At 40.9% G+C, this 26,483-nt stretch overlaps 1 protein-coding gene across 1 annotated transcript in view; it reads right to left on the bottom strand.

Moving 5' to 3' along the window:
- Positions 1–26,483, bottom strand: part of LOC311240715 (uncharacterized protein) — a 99,820-nt gene that overhangs the window by 59,519 nt on the left and 13,818 nt on the right. The window contains exons 2-4 of the mRNA XM_084329289.1: positions 12,683–12,872; positions 11,750–11,873; positions 2,509–2,613 (exon numbers count right to left, since the gene is read on the bottom strand). Coding sequence (XP_084185415.1) covers positions 2,509–2,613; positions 11,750–11,873; positions 12,683–12,872 — 419 coding nt within the window. The remainder of the gene's footprint in view (positions 1–2,508; positions 2,614–11,749; positions 11,874–12,682; positions 12,873–26,483) is intronic.

The following is a 26,483-nucleotide window of genomic DNA, read 5'->3' as shown; positions in this document are numbered from 1 at the left end:
CCCAGAAGGTTGAATGAATGAAAACTTTATTTAACAGATTGCAGAATGGGTACAGTACGGCTCAATACACAACAATTGTTAGGGGATGCAGACCTGAGAAAGACGTTTGTCTTGTTTACATCAGGGTCCCACATTTTCAATTCATATAGACATTTATGACATACACAACATACATGACATTTATGGCATAGGGACATATAGGTATTTAGTACTGATACATTTGTGACATAAACGGTATTCAAATATACAGTACTGTTACCCCTAGATCCTGACAGAGTATATACATATGATGGGGAGGGGACTGTACATTAGGAGGGGGTGGGTGGGTGGGAGCGAAATATACATATGGCGGGGAGGGAATATATACATGCGGTGGGGAGGAGACTGTCTATTAGGAGGTGGTGGGGGTTTTGGGCATTTACGGTGGCCAGTTTCGAATTGCAGCCTCCCGTAGGTGCTCTTTATGAGCGGTTTTGAATGTGGGTAGGGATTCACATTCCTTTACAGCTTTGGGTAGGGCGTTCCACATTGATGTGGCATAATTGCGAAACGTGTTTAGTCCCTTGTTTGAGCCGAATCTGGGTTTAACATGATTTGTTGAGCTTCCTCTGGTGTAGTGGTTGTGGTATTCACTGACCTTTGGGAAGTATTTTGACATGTACATGGGTACCTTAGTCGTATAGTGTATCTTGTAGACCAGGCCCATTGCAAGTTGCTGTACTCTGTCGTCTACTCTAAGCCATCCTAGGTTGTCAAAGTGGGCAGGGGTGAGGTGGGTTCTGGGGGTAAGGTCAAGTAGTAGTCTGACCAGTTTGTTTTGTGATGTTTGTAATCTTGTTTTAAGCGCCTTTGAGGTGCTTTGGTACCATGAGGTGCACGCATAGTCGTAGTACCCTTGAATGAGTGCTCCTGCCAGAGTATTCAGGGTATTCTTGTTTACCAGAGAGGAGATCCGGTAGAAGAATCTAGTTCGTTGGTTGACTTTTTTTATTACATTGGATGCCATTTTGTCACAGGAAAGATTTGCCTCTAGGATGGAACCCAGGTAGGTAATTTCGTCTTTCCTTGTGACAATATTGTCACCCACTGTAACTGAGAAGCCGTCGGTCTTGCTGAGTTTGTTATTTGAACCGAAGAGAATGGACTCTGTTTTGCCTATGTGTAATGATAGTTTGTTATCAGCGAGCCATATGCAGATTTTGCCTAGTTCCGAGCTGAGGGTTTTTTCAACCTGCAACTTGTTCTTGTCAGAGACCAGCAGGGCTGAGTCGTCCGCAAACAGGAACAAGTTGCAGTCACAGGCTGACGACATGTCATTTGCATAAATTAGGAAGAGTAGCGGTCCTAGTATGCTTCCTTGTGGAACACCACAGCTCACTGTGAGGGGGGGGGGGTAGAGTACCGTTTACCTCTACCATCTGTTCTCTCCCCTCCAGGTAGGATTGCATCCAGCTCACTGATAAACTATCAAAACCAATTGCTTTTAGCTTGTCAATCAGAATGGAGTGATTGACGGTGTCGAAGGCCTTTTGTAGGTCCAGCATGACCATGCCGCAGTATTTGCCCGCGTCCACCTCTTGTTTGATGTGGTCGTTCAAATAGAGGAGGCATGAGTCAGTGGAGTGGGACGTTCTGAAGCCAGATTGGAATTCGTAGATTCGATTTTTTTCCGCCAGGTACTTTTCGACCTGTTCGTAGACTATTTTCTCCATGATTTTCGAGATGGTTAACCTTTCACTACCACACTACAGAAGGTTAACCCTTTCACTACCACACTTCCACCACTTAACCATCTGTAGTAAACACTACACCGTAAACAGGGGTGCAGTCGTAACATCAGAACTGCCTGGACGCCACATGCACGCGCGCGCATACATGTTCCCTTGCGTGCGCACAGAACAGATGATTATTATGCATAAATAGTAGGAAACATGTTTGTATAGGACATTACTAGTTTTAGTTTAGTTTTTGTAAATATTGCCTTGAAATAGAGACGCTGAAAAAGGTAGCAGGATGTAGCCTTCAATATATAAAGAAATGATATTGTCAACAGATATGGTTGAAAAACAAACAATGTTCTTCTAAAGCACAACTTAATGCCTCATCCTTCCAGTCGGGACCATTTGTCACATAGTGAGAGCTCCACAGATCAAGCAAACCCCCACAGCGCTTGTATTTTGGTTTTGCACGTCTCATTCTTTGTTATGTTATTGGTATCCTATTATTATGCAAAGTCTAGGTGATAGATAAGTGCCGGTACTTGGCACGACGAGTCGAGTGAAAGTTGTGAACGCATTTTTGTGTGCGCGCGTGCACATTCGTGCGCGTACTTCTGCTCAGAAAACTGCTGGGACGGCGTGGTACCGCGTGGGACCACCACTGCACCCCTGACCGTAGACACTAGACTAAAACAGACTCATATTCTGATGTTCCAAAACGCTTACTTTCCATTTATATAGTAAAATACCAGATTGGGGCTTTAAGTCCAAATGTGTGTGTGTGACTCACATGGCTGAAGGGATGATTTCTGTGGTGTCCTCATCCACCTCCTGCTGCAGCGACACAAGCTCCTGCTTGGAGTTCCTTAGGCTCTCTAGCTCCCCCTTCAGGAACCTGGGGGCACAGTTAAGGACCCAAACGCTCTTCCTACTCAGAACCCTTGCACCCTCTGTAGTCTGGAGAGATGGGGATTTCAGCCAAACGTCCACACAAACTCAAAATAGCATTTTCTCTCCCTCTCTCAAATTCATCCCTTTCTCAAATTCTCTCTGCAGTTACCCAAAACTAAATCTATAATTATTAAACAAAAAAAGATGTATGCAAAAACTAAACTCAGCCATCCACCTACATCAACTATCAACATGAATACATACCAGGCTCATCCACTGACATCAACTATCAACATGAATACATACCAGGCTCATCCACCTACATCAACTATCAACATGAATACATACCAGGCTCATCCACTGACATCAACTATCAACATGAATACATACCAGGCTCATCCACTGACATCAACTATCAACATGAATACATACCAGGCTCATCCACTGACATCAACTATCAACATGAATACATACCAGGCTCATCCACTGACATCAACTATCAACATGAATACATACCAGGCTCATCCACTGACATGTCTCCGACAGTAAACAAAGACAGGGCTCGACAGTGCGAGCTAAAAAATAGATGTGTGCGAACCTGGACATTTATTTTACGAGCACAGTGTGAATTTATTAGAATCGGGACAGAGATTTGTAAAAGAAATATATATGTGTAAATTAAATTTTAACCATACCTAACCCTGGTGAAAAACACCATCAACTCTGGTGAAAAACACCATCAACCCTGGTGAAAATACACGTGGCACAAGCTAGCACTGTCTTAAATACTTCGTTCGATGGGCATGGGATTCGAATATGAAAAGAAAATTTGAATATATAAAAAAAAAAAAATTATTTCTTTTGTGTGCAAAATCAACTCTGCCTCTCTTTGTTAACTATGCTGTGTGTGTTATTTAAGATTATACAACGGCATGCAAATTTCTCGATTCTGATTGGCTGAAACAGTCAACTTACACATGGGTATTTTTCATAACCCAACGCTCTTGGTCCCAGGACCCGCCCACAACCGCCTTACTATCAATGCGCCGTTCGTGGCTTTAGGGATGAAAGCAAGATGGCGGACAAGCCGGACAGGAAACATTAGGAAAGGATAATGGTGATAGGGTCATGACTAAATGAAAAACTATTCTGTCACGGCGAATGTCTTAGTTGTTTAAACAATGTTGGATGATGTAATTGATGGGTCATGAGTCATTGTGGAACAAAATAAAAATCGCGCGAATTGATTGATTGATTGCACATTTTATATTTATTTTACCTACTTTCTATAGAAGCAGCCTTGTTTCCAACTGGTTAAGTTTAGGCCCTCTTTCGAAGTTGGTTAAGGTTAAGTTTGTCTTTAGAGCAGGGCGATAGACCACCAGCCCTGATTCCAAACTCTAACCTTAACCAACAAGGCGGTCAGTAATAAAATCAATCAATCAATCAATCAATTCAATAACCCACGCTCACTTAAAACAGCGCACCTCCCAGCTGCTTCTATAGAAAATAGGTGTATAAAAAAAGAAAAACTCTTATAGGGCAAAGAAACCCCCCCCCCCCCCCCCTATAGGGCAAATCAAACTTTTTTTAATTTGTTTTACCTACTTTCTATAGAAGCATCTAAGAATGAAGTTCTATAGAAAGTAGGTTAAAAACTAAAGAAAAGTTGGATGTCTTAGTTTGTTGGATGTCTAGGTGAAAGACAGTTGGATGTCTTAGTTGAGACAGTTGGATGTGTTAGTTTGTTGGATGTCCTACTGAGAACAGTTGGATGCACTTCCGAGCTGCTTCCACATAGAGGCAATTTTTTTTTTTTGGGAACTACTTTTTCTGGCGGATGGTTTTTTTCAATAAATCTTCAATTAATGTGTGTTTATTGTATAGCAATAAGGTTGGATGAATGTGCCAGTTGTATAAAAGCCATTACACCACTCGCAGTCGTGGGTTGTGACAATTAGACCATGCCTAGGGGGGGTCTAACGACCCTCTGCTGCGCCTCGGGCCTAACGACCACCCCTAGGCATGGTCTAATTGTCACAACCCACTCCTGCGCGTGATGTAATGCTTAATTAGGTCGGACTCGGCACTGACAGATTTGTGTTCATTGTGCTGCTTTTATAAAGCCTCAAATGACGGCTTACAATATTTCATGAAAGCAAAGTGTTTCGTTTGTCTAAGATTTAAAAAGATTTAAACTTTACAGCACTGACAACGTGCTGTACAAGTCCCACAACATAAAAAAATATATAATAATAATTAAAAAAAGTTTTATTTATAATTTCTTATTTTTTTATCTCGAAGCTTCGAATTAAAATTGAATCTCGGCCCCGAAGCTTCGAATTCCAAAAAAGAAAAAAGGCTCATCCACTGACATCAACTATCAACATGAATACATACTAGGGATGTCCCGATCAAATTTTTTTGCTCCCGATCCCGATCATGTGATTTTGACTATCTACCGATACCGATCTTTCCCGATCCGATCAAAAAAAATATATATATATATATTTTTTTGTAATCCCAATTTCTCACATTACATTCACCCTGAATGTTGACGTTATCCAGGTGAAAAGTTAACTTCATTCAAGCGAGGCATTGCAATCCTTGACATAAATCATTTGATGTATAATTAAATCAAAGGAAATGCGTTTGGGTCTGACAGTGTGGCTGGTCTGCCGTTCTGCAGCTGGATACTATTGGTTTGTTTTGGCAAAATTCTTCTGCTCTGTGTGACAATAAATAAATGAATGATGATATGCAATTTAAAACCAAAACTAAGGCCTCAGTATGAGTTTTAGACGTGAACATGGTCATGTTTGTTGAATAAAAAAAAAGTTAAATTTTTATTTTTTATCCCAATCTTCGGAAAATCACGTGATCGGCCCCGATCCCGATCACGTGATCGGATCGGGACATCCCTAATACATACCAGGCTCATCAACATGAATACATACCAGGGCCCTGTTCCTCGTACCTAGCTAACTGAGTTAGCCGGATAATTTTCAGCATAGCTTGACTTAAGCCAGAACTTTCCATTCCCCGACGTCGGATTGTCTGACTCTAAATCACCATGGTAACAGATCAGAAAGTTTGAACCTGCTCCAGAGCAGGGTTTAGTTCAGTTAGCTGGATAACCTGCATGGCCACACCCTGGCAAAGAATGCAGCTCGCTTCCTGAAATAATTCTCACAGTCTAGACTAGATCCCATTATACCATTCTGAATTATGTTTTTGTGCTTCGTTCTTCTAGAGGGGGCTTTTGAAATGTAAAATAATATAAATCATATTCAGCCTATGAATTTACTTTGTCATAAATAATGCAAGTTATACGGATACGGCGCTCGCTATCGCGACACACACTATGTAGTTATTTTTATAACGCGGAGCATTGCAAATGTGAATCCCGCTGGGATATTTTTAATGAATGAAACCTATGGGGAGTTTGGCTCGGATTAGTTTCATATTCTTCGCTGTGGATGTATCTGCGGCGGAGCGCTCGAATTGTGTTTCATTCAAGTATAAATTGAACTGTCTTTATGCATGGATATGAATTACGAGGAATCTGAATCTGTGGATTGTAGGGCTGTCTTAAATACTTCGAAGCTTCGTTTGATGGGCATGGGATTCGAATATGAAAATAAAATTCGATTGTAAAAAAAAATATGAATATATATATATATTTTTTGCTAAATCAACTCTGCCTCTCTTTGTTAATTACAACAAGCAATGTTGTTTGTTATTTAAGATGAGGTCAGACTCGGCACTGACAGATTTGTGTTCATTGTTCTGCTTTTATAAAGCCTCAAATGACGGCTTACAATGTTTCATGAAAGCAAAGCAAAGTTTGTCTAAGATTTAAAAAGGTTTATACAACGGCATGCAAATTTCTCGATTCTGATTGGCTGAAACGGTCAAGTTACACGTGGGTATTTGTAATAACCCCACGCTCTTGGTCCCAGGACCCGCCCACAACCGCATTACTATCAATGCGCCGTGCAAGTTTTTAGAAGTGAAAGCAAGATGGCGGACACGCCGGACAGTAAACGTTACGAAAGTATATGGTGATAGGGTCATAAAGACTAAATAAAAACCGATTCTGTCACGGCGAATGTGTTAGTTTCTTAAACAATGTTGGATGATGTAATTGATGGGTCATGAGTCATTGTGGAACAAAATAAAAATCGCGCAAATTGATATGATTAATTGCAAATCTTTTTTTATTTAAATTTTGTACCTACTTTCTATAGAAGCAGCTGGGAGGTGCGCTGTTTTAAGTGAGCGTGGGTTATTGAATTGATTGATTGATTGCTAATTTTATTACGGTCCGCCTTGTTTCCAACTGGTTAAGTTTAGGCACTCTATAGCGCACCTCCCAGCTGCTTCTATAGAAAGTAGGTTTAAAAAAAATAAAAATAAAAAAGAATCCCCTCTTAGGCTATGTGTCCACCAGGGACGTTTTTTTCAAGGCGGACCGATTTGAAAAAAAAAAGAAAAAAAAGCTCAGAGAGTTTTTCTGAGGCTCGCGCCAGCCGCCCCTTCTCGATGAGTTACATTGATGAGCGCGCTCCTTTCCCAAAAGTTGAACTAGTTTCAACTTTATGAGCTGGGAGCGCTCAGACCAAAAACGCTGCCGCCCAGAGCTCATAAAACGCGAGGCGCGTCGCTGGGAAGAGGAGCGCGCCTGTCGCTTCTCCAGCATAGAAATGAATGACAGAAAGGAGCTGACAACTCATAAAACGTCCCTGGTGGACACATAGCCTTATAGGGCAAAGAACCCCCCCTCCCCCCTATATAGGGCAAAGATTTTTTTTAATTTGTTTTACCTACTTTCTATAGAAGCATCTAAGAATGAAGTTCTATAGAAAGTAGGTTCAAAACAAAAGAAAAGTTTGATGTGTTAGTTTGTTGGATGTCTAGTTGAAAGACAGTTGGATGTGTTAGTTTGTTGGATGTCTTAGTTGAAAGACAGTTGGATGTGTTAGTTTGTTGGATGTCTTAGTTGAGAGACAGTGAGAACATGTATCGACAGGTAAATGTATTGACAGGTAAAAGGCTGTGCTATGGGTGCATGTTTTAGCCCTTCATATGCAGGCTTGTTTATGGGAAAATGGGAGGAGGACTATGTGTTCAACACTCAAAACGTATTTAAAGATAAGATCATCTGGTGGGCCAGATATATAGATGACATCATTATGTGGTGGAAAGGCACTATTGATGAATTGAAAGCATTTCATAGTTATTTGAACAACACTAACCCAAATATAAAACTGTCTCTAGATTTTAGTCCTGATAAGATCCATTTTCTGGACTTAGAAATCACTAAAGATTTGAATGGTGACCTACATATGTCATTGTACAGGAAGTTAACGCATAAAAATACTATTTTACATGCAGAGAGCTTCCATCCCTCTACTTTGATCAACAATGTTCCCTACGGCCAATTTAAAAGAGTACGTAGAATCTGTGACAGTGAGGCTGATTTTAGAGAAAAGAGCGGAGAAATGTATGATCGCTTTAGAGAACGTGGCTATACACATAATACTCTTAAAACAGCTATATCTGAAGCCGCTACTGTAGAACGCGACTCCCTCTTAAAAAGAAAGACACTAAAAGAGAAAACCGATAGGGTGTTTTTCTCTACCACTTATAGTACTAAGGCCCTTGCTGTTCGCAATATAATTAAAAATAATTGGAGCTTGATCCAATGTGATGAGGCCCTGTCTAACATATTCCCTGACCCGCCCCTCTGTACATTTAGGAGAGCCCCCAATCTCGGAGATAAATTCAAGTTTCAAGTTTAAGTTTCTTTAAACTTGAATTTATCTCCGAGATTGGGGGCTCTCCTAAATGTACAGAGGGGCGGGTCAGGGAATATGTTAGACAGGGCCTCATCACATTGGATCAAGCTCCAATTATTTTTAATTATATTGCGAACAGCAAGGGCCTTAGTACTATAAGTGGTAGAGAAAAACACCCTAAATTAGTACGAAGCCATCTACCGGCAGATGTTAAATCTACATGGTTACCAAAGCCTCCTATAGGAACGTATAGATGTGGTCACTGTAAACAATGCGATGTGGTGGTAAGATCAAAAGGTTTTACCCACCCAGTTACAAAACAGACATATACTTCTAACAGCTTTATTAATTGTCAAACGACACATGTTATTTATATACTGTCTTGTTCCAAATGTGACTCTTTTTATGTTGGTCGTACGAAACGCCGCCTACTTGATCGACTGGCAGATCATAAATATGCTATCAAAACTAACAACATGGATTATGCAATGGCTAAACATATTCATGAAGTTCACCAAAGTACCTCTGTTTTATTTACAGCTATCGGAATTGACAGTGTTCCACTCACGTCTAGAGGAGGAAATAGACAAAGAATTCTAAACCAGAAAGAAAGTCGCTGGATCGATAAACTACAGGCCACCTCACTCCCAGGTTTAAATGATTCCATAGACATGGTATCATTTTTATAGGCCAGTAGAACACTTTATTTATTTATTTATTGTATTTATACATTGTTATTTATTGTATAAATACAGGCCACCTCTTTGCAGGTTTAAATGACTATGGACATGTTGTCACTTCTATAGGCTAAGTAGATTACATTATATAGTAGTATTTTTGTCTTGCATTACTCAATGCTCTTACATTGTTGTTTGATAGTTTTTGATAATTTTTGATATTATTATTGATCTATTCTATGTTTGTTTTGACTCATTTCCTTAGGTTGTTATAATATTTTGAGTGTGTGTGTATATATACATATATAATATACAAATTTGTTTATTTCTATTTAGTATTATTGTATATTCCTTCAACATAGACATAACTTATAAGTGGATTGTCTTCTAACTATGTCAAGTTGAGAATGTGCTTTGCCTTCATTCATTTGGGACCAGCTGTCCCCCATTGTAATTAGTCACTCCCTGAGTTTTGTTTTCCTTTTTTCTTTATTTAGTCACAGTATTGTGACTAACGACCACCCCTAGGCATGGTCTAATTCTCACAATACACTCCTGCGTGTGATGTAATGCTTTATTAAACTTTACAGCACTGACAAAGTTGAACAAAGTGCTGTACAAGTCCCACAACTTAAAAAAATTAAAAATTAAAATTGTATCCGAAGCTTTGAATTAAAATCGAATCTCGGCCCAGAAGCTTCGAATTCCAAAAAGAAATCGAAGGTCAGTCCTAGTGGATTGTCGAATTGGATCACTGTCACTCACACTTTATTGTGATATTGTAACTGGGTTTAAAATGTCTGATGAGATGCGCTGTTTTACGGATTTGATGACGTGACGTGACTTGATAAAATGAATGAGCAATTGCAAGCCTTTGACGTTTTGTAGAATTAATTTGAGAAAATGCATTTATCTGTTCAAGCACTGTTATCTGATGATGAACAAGAGGGTGATGAACATGACTGGTATAAACCAAAGGTTAATCAATTCAATGCATGTATGGATGATGTCCGAAACAGATTAAAACCTGATAAATAGTGAACCTGTATATAGCCTCCAACTCCCTCTCTGACACGTTATTTCGGGAGTCGCGCCTTGAAAACTTTGGGAACCATGTATTTATATAGTAGGCTACATGATACCTAAGCACATTATACTTACTTATTACTTATACTACTTATTCTGAAAGAGTTTAACTAATTATTTTCGCTAGCATGATCTCATTCGATTATTCATTCCATTAAGCCTACTGCCAGCAGGCACATTTAAAGAAATATAATCTGATTGATTGGGGTAATAAGGGACTTAAAATTAGCCTATAGATCAGGGGTAGGCAACCCTAGGCACGCGTGCCTGCATAGGCACGCGGGGGCATTTGCATAGGCACAGGGGGCAGCAGTTTAAAAAAAAATTAGCTTTTAAATATTATAGTGAAATATTTTGCACTGTTCTTGTTCAATGTTCGCATTTATCTTGTTGAAATCCTCCCACAGGTTCTTTTTACTACCACATATTTAATTGAGACCCTTTATTTGTTTATTATTTCAATTTAGCTGGAAATACATTGCTACATCATTCAGTAACATTTGCAAAGTTGTCTTTTTTTTTTTAATCTCTAATGCAGTTTTCTACTCACATGAAGCGATCGCTATTGTCTGTTGCACGGAATACGTTTTGGATCGCGGATTGCAGTAAGGGGATTTATCATCAGCCAATGGACATATCGATCTACCAGATGGAGATCGATAACTGGAAATGGTCTGGCGGATCCAACCGGCTCATGGTAAGATCTTTTTCACGTAAATTACAGCCCGAGCGGGCCTTGTTATGATACTCAAACCAGCCAATCAGCCTATGTGGCTACTTAGACGAACACGGTTATTGGTAATCAATAATAAGAAACAACGTACCCCCCCCCCCTTTCATGCATACATGCTTGAGGATCGTGCCGATCATATGCAGTTTGAGTTTTAACTGTAGCTTATGTATAACGGAAATGCCATTGGATATAACGTTAGTAGCTATTAGCCCTTTATCTAGCCTTCCAGGAAATATCCTAGCCGGAATCCCGTATAACGCTTATATTCACGGCGCTATAAAATGAGAACGTATTGATGCATTTTTTTTTCTTTAAGCCATTTTGAAGGAACGGTTCATGGACTCAATTGACAATGAGAATGGACAGATAGCAATACTATGAAGTATAGATTTAGCTCTACAAACAGCCCCAAGTCTGTTTACATATGCTGGTCGTCTAGAGTGATATTAGACTCATCCCAGCCGCCAATGTGTTAACTACAACAAGCAATGCCGTTTGTTATTTAAGATGAGGTCGGACTCGGCACTGACAGATTTGTGTTCATTGTGCTGCTTTTATAAAGCCTCAAATGACGGCTTACAATATTTCATGAAAGCAAAGTGTTTCGTTTGTCTAAGATTTAAAAAGGTTTAAACTTTACAGCACTGACAACGTGCTGTACAAGTCGCACAACATAAAAAAATATATAATAATAATAATAAATTAAAGTTTTATTTATAATATATTTTTTTTTAATCTCGAAGCTTCGAATTAAAATCAAATCTCGGCCCCGAAGCGAATTCCCCCGAAGCGAAATAATTCAAAGGTCAGCCCTAGCACAAGCGCATCATGCACACAGGATACTGGTGTTCTGCGTCCAGGGTGTGGTTACTGGCGGTGTCCTTCTGGATCTGCTGCTCCAGCCTCCCCACCTCCTCCTGGAGGTCCAGCAGGCCCTGGCTCACCTTCTCCTCGGTCTGGGCAAAACCTGAGAGAGGAGGAGAGAGCACAAGGACCGGTGTTAAACCCTTTCACTGTGACAATACAGAAGGTTAGCCCTTTACTATCACACAACCGACGGCGATGCGATAGTAAAGGGTTAACCTTCTGTCGTGTGGCAGTGAAAGTGTTAAAAAAGGGCATACCTCAGCAGCTGCACCTTTGTTTACATCGTTAATTTGCGTCATATTTTTGTTGTATTTAGATTTAATTTGATTGATTACACCCCGTTTATTTTCCCGCATATTTTTATATTCAGATCAAGTTTTATATTTGCCTATATTCATCTCTTTCTTCTATTACCCTGCCCATACCTGTACCTCCCCTCCCCCGTTATGATGCCCAACAAGGGGATCAACAAAATAATATCTTATCCTAGAGAAAGACGACAGTGTCTGCATTGTGATTTAAAAAAAAATATATATATAATAATAATAATCTAAAGTGGAAGAACACGTGTATAAAAAAATAAAATAAAAATCAATTGAATACAGTACTGTATTCAGGGTTCCCACACATTGAAAAATGAAATTCAAGGACTTTCAAGTACTTTTCCAAGCATTTGTTTTCATTTAAAAAAGGATACAATTCACTTTTAAATGCAGTTTATTTATAAAAAAGAAATCAGATCCAATATGTACATTTCCGACAATTAGTTACACTTTAGATTAAAAAAAATTTATTTCTTGATTCAGATAAATGTTATCATGGAATGGATGAACAAAACGTTCAATGCGAATGGTTGATTTGAATTTCAAGCACTTCAAGGACCTTGTGTGAACCCTGTGTATTACTTGCCTGTTAAAATCTTGTTGGCAGCCATCTTTGTTTCCACACATCGCTCAATGTAGGCCTGCGTGTCGTCTCTCATTTGGCTGATTGTATGGTCAGCCTTGCTGCCCAGGATGAAGTCGTTGAGCGCCTTTGACGACTCCTCCAACTCCTGGAAGTTGTGTTGAGGTTGAGCCATGGTGGACGAAGAGGACCGCTACACGGACAACAAGACGCAGGGTTCCCACAGTCAGAGACATTGCAAAATGAAATTCAAGGACTTTCAAGTACTTTTCCAAGCACTCTGCACTTTTTCATTTGAACCCTTTCACTGCCACACCACAGAAGGTTAACCCTTTACCATCACACTACCGACGATTTTAACCTGCTGTCGTGTGGCAGTGAACGGGTTAACCTTCTGTGTATTGTCGCAGTGAAAGGGTTAAAAGCACTTTTAAATGCATATTTTTTTTATATCGAATTTGGATCCAATATTTATGGCTTAAAACCAATTTCCGACAATTAGTTATAACTTTAGATTAAAAAATTATATTTCTTGATTCAGAACAATTTTATCATGGATCAACAAACAAACTTTCAATGCGAATGGTTGATTTGAATTTCATTTTTCAATGACTTTAAGCACCTTGTTAAAAAAATGGGCCGTTTAAGGAATTACATGCCTCGACATTTTTTGGTAAGGCATAACAAAAAATATTGTTTGTTTCCGGTTGCCGACCGACCCTGCCGATTTAGGTGCGACCCAATATATTTTATGAGTTTTTAAAAAAAATTATAAAAAAAAAAAAAAAAACGTTTTTTTTTTTTTAGAATAAAGTTTCATAGAAATCTTAGTCAAACCTTTAGTATTATGGATATTAAACATGCTGGCAGAGTACATGCATCCATGTTGCTGTGAACATTTTAAGAAATTCCCTATCCATAGTCGCCGTGGGAAAGAATAAAATAAAAAAATAAAATAAAATAAATTCCCTACCTACCCATGCCTTAACTGACAACCAACAGGAAACAAACAATATATTTTTTTATGCCTAAAATAAATCAAGCACTTTAAGCACTTCAAGGACCTTGTGCAAACCCTGAAGACGCTACACACGTCAAAACGAACCAATACACCGCATTTAGATTGATATCACACAATATGACAGAACGCAATGTCTAACGTCATATCTCAAAAGGCATCAATAGGCATGTTTTCAATTTGTTTGATGACTGATCAGTGACATGTCCAAATGGTAAAATAAATTGTCATTTTTGTTCCTCACATTCACCCACTAGGGCTGCACGATTAATCGTTTTTTAATCGAAATCGCGATTTGGAATGATGCAATTATCAAATCGCCAAGCCTGCAATTAAAAAAAAATATTTTTTTTTTCTTTTTTAACCAGGAAGTCCCATTGAGATACAAGATCTCCTTTGCAAGGTAGACCTGGCCAAGATGACAGCAATAACATTTGCAATACATCACACAGCAATAAAATGTGCGATACATCACACAAGAACATAATAAATGTGCATGTATACAATACATCACATGTAAACACAAAGCAGAATAGTCTACATGATAGTAAAAGTGTATAATACAGGGTAATACAGTAATTTTGCAGTTGGGACCCGACTACAGAAAGCAGCAACATTCTTCTTGTAATTTTTTTTTTAAATATGTTATAATCGCATCGCAAATCGCAATATCTGTCAGAATAATCGCAATTAGATTATTTCCCAAAATCGTGCAGCCCTATCACCCACCGACAGCAGAGGCAACCATGCAAGGAACCAACATTTGGGGAAATTAGCTTATCGTCTTCTCCAGAGAGACAAGATGATAAGATACCAGTTTCCTCTCTGTGCGTTCAGTAGAAAGTTATCTGGCTGCACGTTAGCCTAGCTAAGCTTAGCACAATGAATGGAAGCGGACAGTGCCGGTTAGCCTAGGGCTAGGCATTGTCCAACTAACAACTCTCCCGAAGGCACAGAGAGGAAACTGGTATCCATCTTCTTGTCTCTCACTGGAGAAGACGGTAAAGCTAATTTCCCAAAATGTTGGCATGTTCCTTTAACACTTTAACCGCCGAAAATGCCGGAACTCGTCATTCCCCGCCATGCTCATTCCGCCGAGGACGCCTTAACTCGTCTTTGATGTCAATATTTCAAAAATCTGTCATCGAAATCATATTTCCTTTCCGGGGCCCTGAGACACAAGTGTGATCTCCTCTCAACTCTTTAGCGGTTCAAGAGCGCCATCTGGTGGCCGATCGGCAGATCGCCAACCGGATATTAACCTTTGAACCAGTAGTACTCATGCAAATGTGGTCCGGCCACTCTCTATAGCTCCCGCGACTCCATCTTGAAACACTGGATAATAGATCGCTCGCCCTAACTCAATAAACAGCGTTATTTGGACGTATATACTATTATACAACCTGGAAATGGATCGGGCATTTCTACATCCCATAATCGAAAACGGTCTACTCCACGCTGATCGTCCAACGGCGCGAGGAACATACGGTAAGATTCAGCGTTATATTCTAACGTGTTCAATATAAACTGCTATGATGAACATATGACCCACTCTGGATGAATCATCTAACGTTGCCCACGGAATTATAAACGATCCCCCGCCCATCCGGTCATCATCAGATCATAGGCGAGTCAATCTATGAAAAAAAAGCACTTAACCCAAAAAAAATGTATACAAAAGGTTTTTCGATGGATTCCGATAGTATTGGGCGTGCTAAATAACATACTAAAAGTCGACCAAAATCGACCCCCCCGAAAGCCGCCATTTCCAAGATGGCGTCCCAGATGGCGGTGGAGATATTAAAATGGCTATATCTCAAATTGAGAATATGGTGCAAAGGATTTCTCAACTGATTCTGGTACCTCTGGGCATGTTCACTAACATACAAAAAATCTAGGAAAATACACCTTCCAGAAAGGCTTAATTTTCAAGATGGCGTCCAAAATGGCGGCAGACCAAGCTTAAAATGGCTATATATCTCAATAGAAAAAAATATATAACTATGATTTTTCACTTGATTCTGGTACCTCTAGACATGCTTGTGAACATACTAAAAATCTAGGAAAATACACCTTCCGGAAAAGCATCATTTTCAAGATGGCGTCCAAACTGGCGCCCAGGAGCTTAAAATGACTATACAAATACAAATAGCTTACTAAAAAAGGTGTTTGCACTCTCCAGCTCTCAAGCTAGCATAGTTGAAGCCTTCTTTTTGACCATTATAGTTGTTATAGTTAGAGGTGTTTGCACTCTCCAGCTCCCAAACTACCATCGTTGAAGCCTTCTTTTTCTGAATCAGTTTCCTTCTTTCTTTTCTGACCTAGTCCTGTGTTTGGGCATGCCTGGGCGTGTCTGACCTGGCAGTGTTATTTAAGCCCCAGTTTCATTCTAGTCTTTGACAGAGGTGTTTGCACTCTCAGCTCTCAAGCTAGCATAGTTGAAGCCTTCTTTTTGACCATTATAGTTGTTATAGTTAGAGGTGTTTGCACTCTCCAGCTCCCAAACTACCATAGGTGAAGCCTTCTTTTTCTGAATCAGTTTCTTTCTTTCTTTTCTGACCTAGTCCTGTGTTTGGGCATGCCTGGGCGTGTCTGACCTGGCAGTGTTATTTAAGCCCCAGTTTCATTCTAGTCTTTGACAGAGGTGTTTGCACTCTCAGCTCTCAAGCTAGCATAGTTGAAGCCTTCTTTTTGACCATTATCTGATTTCTAAAGTGATGAGTGAATTCAGTGCCCAGATCTGTCCCATTTGTAAATTGGAAGATGGAAGTGATTTTGTTGAGATTCGTCAGAAAGGTGCTGATGGGATCAATAAAGCTAGTGTTAAAAGAGGTGACACTGTTCATGTGACTGCTGGCATGAAAGTACATTCAGAATGCCGCAAAATGTACATACATAGCGGAGATATTGATTTACATTTACAGAGGAAACAGAGCGGTGAATCAAGTACCACTAATAAAAGGACTAGTACTAGGCAGTCTGAAGCTCTATTCAATAGCCAAACTGATTGCCTTTTCTGCGGCACAAATGTTCATGAAGGACGTGCCGACTACAGTTACGTGAAAACAGACAACTTTGCAAAGTCTATATTGCAAAGCTGTGATAAACGAAATGATGAGTGGTCATTCAAAGTCAAAGGTAGAATTGAATACTATAATAGTGATCTACATGCTGCAGACTGTGTGTATCATAATGCTTGTAGCACACATTTCCGGTGTGACCGTGATGTTCCCATGGAATTTCAGCCGGATTGTAATCCAAAGCGGAGAAAGTCTGGAAGGCCAAAGAATGAGGACCAAGAACAAGCCTTCTCAAAAATGTGTGCTTACTTTGAAACGAATGATGATGGACAGCTGACCGTTTCTGCACTTAGGTGTAAAATGCAAGAGTATTTGTCTAAGGCCGATTCCATCCCATATAGTAATCAATACCTAAAAACATTGCTGATGCAACGATATGCAAATAGCATATTTATTGCAGAAGGAGATGGCTTGGATTGTATTGTTACAATAAGAGAGAAAACATCAGACACTCAGATCCTACTATAACAACACAAAACAAAACAGTGATGAAGAGTCTGAGAAGAGACACTTACTTGAAACAGCTGCAAAACTCATAAAAAGTGACATAATGACTAATGTTCCACCTGTTAATGAGTACCCGACTACAGAGACACTAAAACTACAGAATGCCCTTGATTATATTCCACAATCACTCCACATTGTGTTAAAAGCTTTGTTTGTCGGTAAAGAGACAGAGCAGAAAATTGCTAGTATTGGCCACGCAATCATACAGGCAGTCCGACCACGAGCTGTCCTTGCCCCTTTGCAAATTGGCCTAGCAGTGCAAATGCACCACTTAAACCGGTCTCGGTTCATTGTAGATATGCTGAATAAGATGGGATTCTGCTCTTCCTATTCTGAACTGCAGAGGTTTGAAATGAATGCTGCAAATTGTACTGCACCAAACATGCTTGGTAAGGATGTTGATGTGTTGAACACGACCGTCTTATTTGCTGCAGACAATGTAGATCATAATATTCTAACAATTGATGGGAAAGGGACATTTCATGGGATGGGCATGATAGCTGCCTTGACACCAGGACAGAAGACAGACCAAAGGATTCCGAGGTTCAGAATTAATGAACTGAATCTTGTGCAGAGGTCAAAAGTTGTGATAATAGATCATCACTTTGCCAAACACTTTTGCAGAGACACCACATTTAAAGAACTTCCAAGACTCGCAGAATGTAACAAGGTGGTTGATCTGCTTTGGGAGTTATCGTTCAATTTCAAACAGCCTGCACCTGGTTGGCAGGGGATGATGCACATTATTCATAAGGGAGATGAACATCCAGGGCAGTCTTCAGTGAGATACTTACCAATGATAGACATGTACTCCGGAGACAAAACATGCATTCTGTCAACACTGGAGTTCATTTGTGGTCTGGCATCCAAACACCACCTTGCCCCAGTAGTTACATTTGACCAACCCCTATATTGGAAAGCAGCAGAGATAATCCTAGATTCACCAGTGCAGTCACCTCAAGTCCTTTGTCCTGCTCCTAGGAGGATTTCACACATTTATGAATTTGCTAGGAGCAATTGGTACACTGATGGACGGTACAGGACTTAAGGACATTCTAGGGGTAGTCTATGGGGAGAACTCAGTAGCCCATATGATGACAGGCAAATCAGTTCAGAGAGCATTCCGTGGCCATCTTCTGGTTGACAAATGTCTTAACCGCATGATAATATCAGAAATGGTAGATGATAGTCATGAATTTGCAGCAATGGTTGAACAGTCTGAAGCAATGTATACCTCAATAGTTAAGGGTGAAATGCCATTGGAAACAGTGTTCACATCAGAGACCCTCATTACAATAAATGAAGAGCTGGGAAAAAGGAAGATGGAACTGTGTGCTAGATCCAAAACTAGTCAGTTGTGGCTAAATTACCAACACATGTTAGAAGTTGCTAGGTCACTGATAACAGCAGATCGCACAGGTTCCTGGCGTTTGCACCTACGCGCTGTTTCTGAATGCATGCCGATATTCGCTGTGGCTGGGCATTACAATTACTTGAAATCGGCACACTTTTATGTCCAAGAGATGAGTCAGCTTCACATCAACCACCCAGATGTCTTCAGAAAATTTGAAAAGGGTTTTCATGTTATCCGTCGCAGCAGCCAATCATGGGCAGGCCTCAGCTCAGATCTTGTAATCGAAACAACATTGATGAGGTCATTGAAGACTACAGGAGGGATGACACATGGAAGTGGAATGACCGACAATCAGAGATCCCTTTGGACAATGTCAAAGGGCATAACATCAGAGTATAACACCGCAATGCAGGAGTTCTCAAACCAGACATACACAACATCAGAACAGCACAAGGATTAAACAGAGGCAAGGATGAAAAGGGATGCTGCTGACCTGGAGAAGATCACTTCAAAATAGTGATGCACGATATATCGGCCGCCGATATAATATCGGCCGATATGGCCGTTTTTTTACACATCTGTATCGGTCCGATATCAAGATAGGGCCGATATTTAAAAAAAAAAAAAAAAAAAAAAAACTTTTTTAATCTTTTTTTATTTTTACATGTTTTGGCCTTAAATAGTTTCAAAATATCAGTCATTTCTGAAAATAAGTTACAAAAGTAAAGAAATTATGAGTTTTGGAAAATAGCTCTTTATTTGATTATCATAAAAAAGTGTTTTCTATACAGAGATATCGACATCGGTAAATATCGGTATCGGCCAGAACAGCAATATTAATATCGGTTATCGGTATCGGCCACAATTTTCACATCGGTGCATCACTACTTCAAAACTTGCTATATGTTCACCTTTCTCTCCAGACTCTTCTTTAAGGAATGTTGTTACAGGTGTTGTCGCTGAGGATGGAGTGAACGTGCATGATTATGACTCTGTTGGACGCAACATCATGCACAAAATGATCGGACAGCCGGCATTCACATTTTCATTTAGTAGAAAGGATAAAGCCATAACCCTTGGACAAAAATCGTCTATCAAGGTTGCTCCTGATCAAATCATTGATTCTGCACTTCTTTTTCAACGTTTCCTTATTGTCTCCCAAACTGGAGAGCTGTCATTGGAGGAGGTTATGCGTTACGAACTCAGTCCTTTCCCTCCTGCCCTTTTTTGTATTTTATTTTTTTATTATTTTTTAAACAAACATATAAACAAACATGACAACACACGATAAGATATACAAGCATTAATTGTCAGGGCACATCCAATGAGATCACATTTTAGTTAGTTGTCTTATATAAGATATACCCCTAATACCTGTTATCTAAAAAAACCTACACACATATGCTCAGCTCGAACCCCCCCCTCCCGGACCCCACCTTGAGAAGTACCTCCACTATCCCTCGCACCTAATCAGACACTACCATTATAAGCTAGCTTTTATTCTCTCCACCACTTCTAACCACATTGACATTTTGGATTAATTGAGACCCTCCTGCCCTCTTTGAAGCCGGAAACGTCTTCCGCAAAGCTGATAAACCACAACTAGCGCACGCGATCTGTGATCATGCAAGTGATGCAATCCTAGATTCTGTACCAGAAACGGAGCATTATGTTCTTGATGGTGGTTCACTCCTTCACCGAATACAATGGAAGCACGGACAAAGCTATGGTAAAATTGCACAGTCATATGCAGACTTCACCATCCAACATTATGGCTCAGCTACAACCATTGTGTTTGATGGCTATGAGGATGGGCCATCCATTAAAGACAACACACATCAAAGAAGAGGAAACAATATTCATCCCATTGTCAACTTCACTGCTGAGACAGAGTTCTCAGGTAAGAAGGAGGAGTTCCTGTCAAGAGATCTGAATAAACAGAAACTGATCCACATGATAAGTGATGAACTGAAAGAACGGGATTGCACTGTGGTCAATTCACTTGGAGATGCTGATGTAGACATAGTAAGGGCCGCAGTGGGATCATCTCTTCTTCACACCACGACGCTGATTGGAGAAGATACTGATCTCCTCGTCTTACTTCTTTACTATGCACAGAGAGATAGCAAGGGCCTTTATTTCAGATCAGACAAGTCGAAAGCTGATGGCAGTTTTAAAGTGTACGCCATAAACCATTTGAAAGAAGTACTCGGACAGGATGTGTGTTCTCAGTTGCTGTTCATCCATGCTGTGACTGGCTGTGACACAACTTCCCGGATCTTCGGAGTTGGCAAAAAGACAGCATTCCAAAAACTTGTAAAAGGGGATCCTGTCCTTCAGGCTTGTGCCAATGCATTCACTGTACCAAACCAGACAACAGATGTGATCGATGACCTTGGGTGCCAAGCAATGGCTGTCTTTTTTGGTGGAAAGTGCACAGATTCGCTTGCAAAAATGAGATATAACATTTTCAGCAAGAAGGTTGTCTCAGCTTCATCAACGGTAACGCCTGAACGTCTACCACCAACTGAATCTGCTACCAAATTCCACTGTAGTAGAGCATACTACCAGGTCATGGTCTGGATGGGAACAGATGATGGTATAGATGCTCTAGACTGGGGCTGGAACCTGCAGGACAATAGATTTGTCCCACTCATGTCAACAATGAATGCTGCTCCAGACAGTCTCTTGAAGGTCATTCATTGTAACTGTACCACTGCCTGCAAGACACTTCGCTGCTCATGCAGAAAATATGGACTACCTTGTACTACTGTCTGTGGACCATGTCAACTTCATGAATGTGACAATCCACATAACAAGTTTCTCCCAGAGGATCCTGAAGATGATGATGAGTAGGCCTAAAGACCACAATAAGTGGGTCATTTATTTTGTGTTCAACACCAAAGCCAGCTTTTTTTTTTATTTTTTTACTTTGACCAGTCAGCTGGTTCTTTTTAGCGTTTATCGCTTTTTTCTTCGCATTCATACTTGGTCAAGTTCGACCGACAGAAGCAGGCTGAAAGGGTTCAGATGGGGGGAAAGACACTCTGGGAAAGGCACGGCTGCCGTCCGGGATTCGAACACGCTCAGCCCCAGATCCGCGCGAGCGCGGTTGTCCACGGCGCTGAAATAGCACTTGCGGTACGTGGTGAGCTACTGGAGCTCCCCAAAGCCAGCTTTCTAGGTTGAATATTGTTGACAATAATGAGTGTGCTCTCCCGTCATCCATTCAGAGTGATTGACTGATTGACACCAGCTGAGTGATTGACTCATTACGACCAGCTGAGTGTGTGTATATAAGAGCGACCTTCACAAATAAAAATGTTGCTTCCTTGATACACGAATCCTGTCTCACAGCGTTTTATTCCTTCTCTCTATATACTGTATAGTCCAGGTTATGATGTCTAGCCAATACGCAATATCCGACATTCAACAGGTTATGGGCCCAGAGCGCTAGAATCATGACGACCAGACAATCGGAAGGGAATTCGCGTTGGTCTCGTCTAGCGTTTGACGGAGATGAACAAAAGTATGAACTGTGGGAGACTAAGTTCATGGGCCATCTCCGGCTACAGAGACTAAAGGACACTCTCGAAACGGATCTCCCTGACGAGGCGTCTGCTGTCGAGTTGAGAGAAGATGGTGAGAAAAACGCATTGATATACGCAGAGCTCATCCAGTTTCTGGACGATAAGAGTTTATCACTGGTAATGCGAGAAGCGTCTGATGATGGACGGAAAGCCATCGGAATATTGCGCAATTATTATGCGGGTTCAGGGAAGCCAAGGATTATCAGTCTCTATATAGAGCTGACTACACTGCACAAGTCTAGCAGTGAAACGGTGACTGACTATGTAATTCGGGCAGAAAGGGCAATAACTGCACTGAGAAACGCAAATGAGACTTTGAGTGATAGTCTAGGGCTGGGCGATATAACGATAACGATCGCGATATATTTTAACACTTTGACTGCCAGGGGGCGTCTTTAGACGTCTTTGCTGGCCATGCTAAAGTTGCCGGGGGACGCTGTACGTCGTCTTTATATCAATATTTCAAAAATCTGCGATCGGATTCATAATGTCCCTCCGCTGGCCTGAGATTCACCAGCAGGACCCACTGAGCTCTCTGGCGGTTCAGGAGCGCCATCTGGTGGCCGATCGGCGCAAGCGCTTAACAGGAAGCGCACTAGAGGTTTTGCTAGACGTCCGTATTGCTTCCGGCCACTCGGTACATGTCCCGTGACTCTAGCTCGTCACTCTACATAGCGATCGATTGCCAATAACTCGATAAACAACATGATTTGGACGTATATACCATTATACAAGCTGGAGATGGACCGGGTAATAATATATCCCATAATGATAAAATTTCTACTCGACGATGATCGCCCAACGGCGCGCGGAGACTGGGGTGAGTTTCAGCGTGTAACGTTACCGTCTTCGATAATAACTGATATTATCAACATTTGACCCACATTAGATGATTGGTATAACGCTGCCCACGGAATTATAAACGCCCCCTCGCCCATCCGGTCAACATCAGATGACGTGTAGTAACTTCTAGAAGTACGTCTAGTTGAAATTTTTTATATCGCGCTGATTGCCATCAAACTGTATTTCATCATCAATATAATGCATTTGGGGCTATATATCACGTTCTGGAGAAAGCTGCAGAAAGAGATGAAAACATACTTATACATTAGACCATACTTTACTATGAATATGTGAATGAAAAAGTTTAACGTTGCTACACAATGAACAATACATATAGGACTTTGAATGGGCCCTAATAATGGCAATGTAGCAATAGAATTTAAAAAGTTATAGCCCTGCAAAGAAGGGGACTTTCTCCATAGACAAATAGCGCTGGCAATCTATGGTATATCATTAATTTAACCTTAGGCAACCAAAGTGTTAATAATCGATATCGAATATCGAAATAAAATAAAAAATCTAAAAATCGTTTTTTTTTTTTTCCTGCAACAGGGCAGTTTTAAAACCAGAGACAGTGGACAGACTTGTCTTTCTTGCCTGCAACTTAAAGTAATGGCTTTGCTTGTCCAAATGACAATACTGACCAAATTCAGATTTCTTTTTCTCTTGTCCATTTATTTTGTTTGCTTTCTAATTTAAAATACATTTTGAAACCGTCTGTACACAGTAGGCTATGTGTGCTAGCAGAACTAGACTCCAGTCACGAGTCACAGTGCACATGTGCGGTGGTTTGTCCACCAAAAAAGCGCCAAAAGATCGAAAATAAACTAGCAGAGCCAGAACTGTTCAACTCCTCTGGAGCCACAGCCAGCAGAGAAGCCGGTTTACTTTAGCTTTTAAACCAGCTGCAGTGCAGCCTGAGAACTGGAGTGTGAGGGGATGTAACACTAAAGATGGCGGCAATGACAAAGAATTGCTGCAAAATAAACATACATCTGTTGTTAAAAAAATACAAAAATAAAATGTTTTTTTTTTTTTTTATACTTATAACAATTCGATAATTATCGATATCGAGAAATAAAATAAAATTATCATATCGTTATCGCGATATGATTTTTTTCCATATCGCCCAGCCCTATGATAGTCTACTCGTGGCTATGGTATTAAAACGACTGCCCGAGGCATTTAAACCCTTTGCGATACATGTCACACAGAGTGATGAGACTATAGTGTTTTCTGAGTTTAAAACTAAGCTCAGGAGTTTTGAGGACACTGAGAAAATGCGCGTTACCACATCGGATGACAATGTTATGCGAGCCCAAGCCCTGTCTGACCGGGGTGCACAGAATGCCCAGAGCGCGCGCATTCAGAGCACACAGCGTACAGACATTATATGCTACAGATGTGGCCAAAGTGGGCATATGAGAAGGACCTGTCGACGCAAGCTGTGGTGTCACCACTGTAAAAGCTCCACACATCAAGGGGCGACCTGCAGACAGGAGCAGAACGATGCGCGAGGCGTGTGTGAAAGTGAGTTGTCATGACAACAACACATATGCGTTTCTGACGAGGGAAGGCGATCCAGGACGCGGTGTTAAGAAGAAGGGCCTGATGGTGGACACCGGTGCGACTGCGCATATAATCACTGACCTGGCCAAGTTCAAGGTGTTCGATGACGGATTCCAGGCCGAGTCTCACTGCGTGGAGTTGGCTGACGGCACAAGGAGCAACGGGGTCGCAGAGCGCAGAGGGGACGCGGAGGTGTGCTTGATTGACAGCAGAGGCAGGCGACTGACTACAACACAGAGGGGCGCTGTACATCCCCTCATTCCCGCAGGACATCTTCTCTGTGAGAGCAGCCACCACTGGTACTGGAGCCACTGTGATCTTCAGACAAGGAGAAGACGTCCTACAGCACAGAGACGGTACTGAATTTCACATCCATGAGCATAATAGGCTGTATTATTTGCCCATGGTGGATGACCAATGTGATCAGAGCAAGGGCTGTTTTGATATACAGACATGGCATGAAATTCTAGGACACTGCAATTATGCTGATGTTGAGAAACTCCAGCCTATTGTTGATGATATGACTATTAACACTTTCTATGCCGGGAAACGTCTTTAGACGTCATTCCCGGCCATGCTCAAGTTGCCGGAGGACGCTTTACGTCGTCCTTATATCAATATTTCAAAAATCTGCGATCGGATTCATATGTCCCCTCCGCTGGCCTGAGATCCACCAGCAGAACCCACTGAGCTCTCTGGCGGTTCAGGAGCGCCATCTGGTGGCCGATCGGTGCAATCGCTTAACAGGATGTGCCATAGAGGTTGTGCTAGACGTCCGTAGTACTTCCGGGCACTCGCTATAGGTCCCGGGACTCTGGCTCGTCACGCTACACAGTGATCGATTGCCAATAACTCGATAAACAACATGATTTGGACGTATATACCATTATACAAGCTGGAGATGGACCGGGTAAATTTACATCCCATAATGATAAGACTTCTACTCTACGATGATCGCCCAACGGCGCGCGGAGACTGGGGTGAGTTTCAGCGTGTAACGTTACCGTCTTCGATACTAACTGCTATTATCAACATTTGACCCACATTAGATGATTGGTATAACGCTGCCCACAGAATTATAAACGCCCCCTAGCCCATCCGGTCAACATCAGATGACGTGTAGTAACTTCTAGAAGTACGTCTAGTTGGAATTTTTTATATCGCGCTGATTGCCATAAAACTGTATTGCATCATCAATATAATGCATTTGGGGCTATAGATCACGTTCTGGAGAAAGCTGCAGAAAGAGATGAAAACATACTTATACATTAGACCATACTTTACTATGAATATGTGAATGAAAAAGTTTAACGTTGCTACACAATGAACAATACATATAGGACTTTGAATGGGCCCTAATAATGGCAATGTAGCAATAGAATTTAAAAAGTTATAGCCATGCAAAGAAGGGGTACTTCTCCATAGACAAATAGAGCCGGCAACCTATGGTATATCATGAATTTAACCCAAGGCAACCAAAGTGTTAAAGGGAAAATTGACAAGTCTAAACTGAACTGTGAAGTGTGCACTCAGGGAAAGTTTGTACAAAGCTTCAACAGGAAGCCTGATGTGAGAGCCAAAAAGGTTCTAGAGTTGGTGCACACAGACCTAGCAGGTCCTATTGACCCAGTGTCCATAGATGGGCATAGATTTACACTTTCGTTTACTGACGACTACTCAAGTACTGCGTTTATCTATCATCTGAAGCATAAGAGTGATACTGTGCAAGCAACAGAGCAGTTCATAGCTGACACCGCCTCATATGGGAGGATCAGACGCATCCGGTCTGATAATGGTACAGAATACACTGGTAAAGAGTACCAAGGGCTACTGAGGAAAAATG

The sequence above is a fragment of the Notolepis coatsorum genome (assembly GCF_963971535.1).
Source record: "Notolepis coatsorum genome assembly, chromosome: 14".
NCBI classification, from domain to species: Eukaryota; Metazoa; Chordata; class Actinopteri; order Aulopiformes; family Paralepididae; genus Notolepis; species Notolepis coatsorum.
This window is presented reverse-complemented; position numbering and strand designations above follow the sequence as displayed.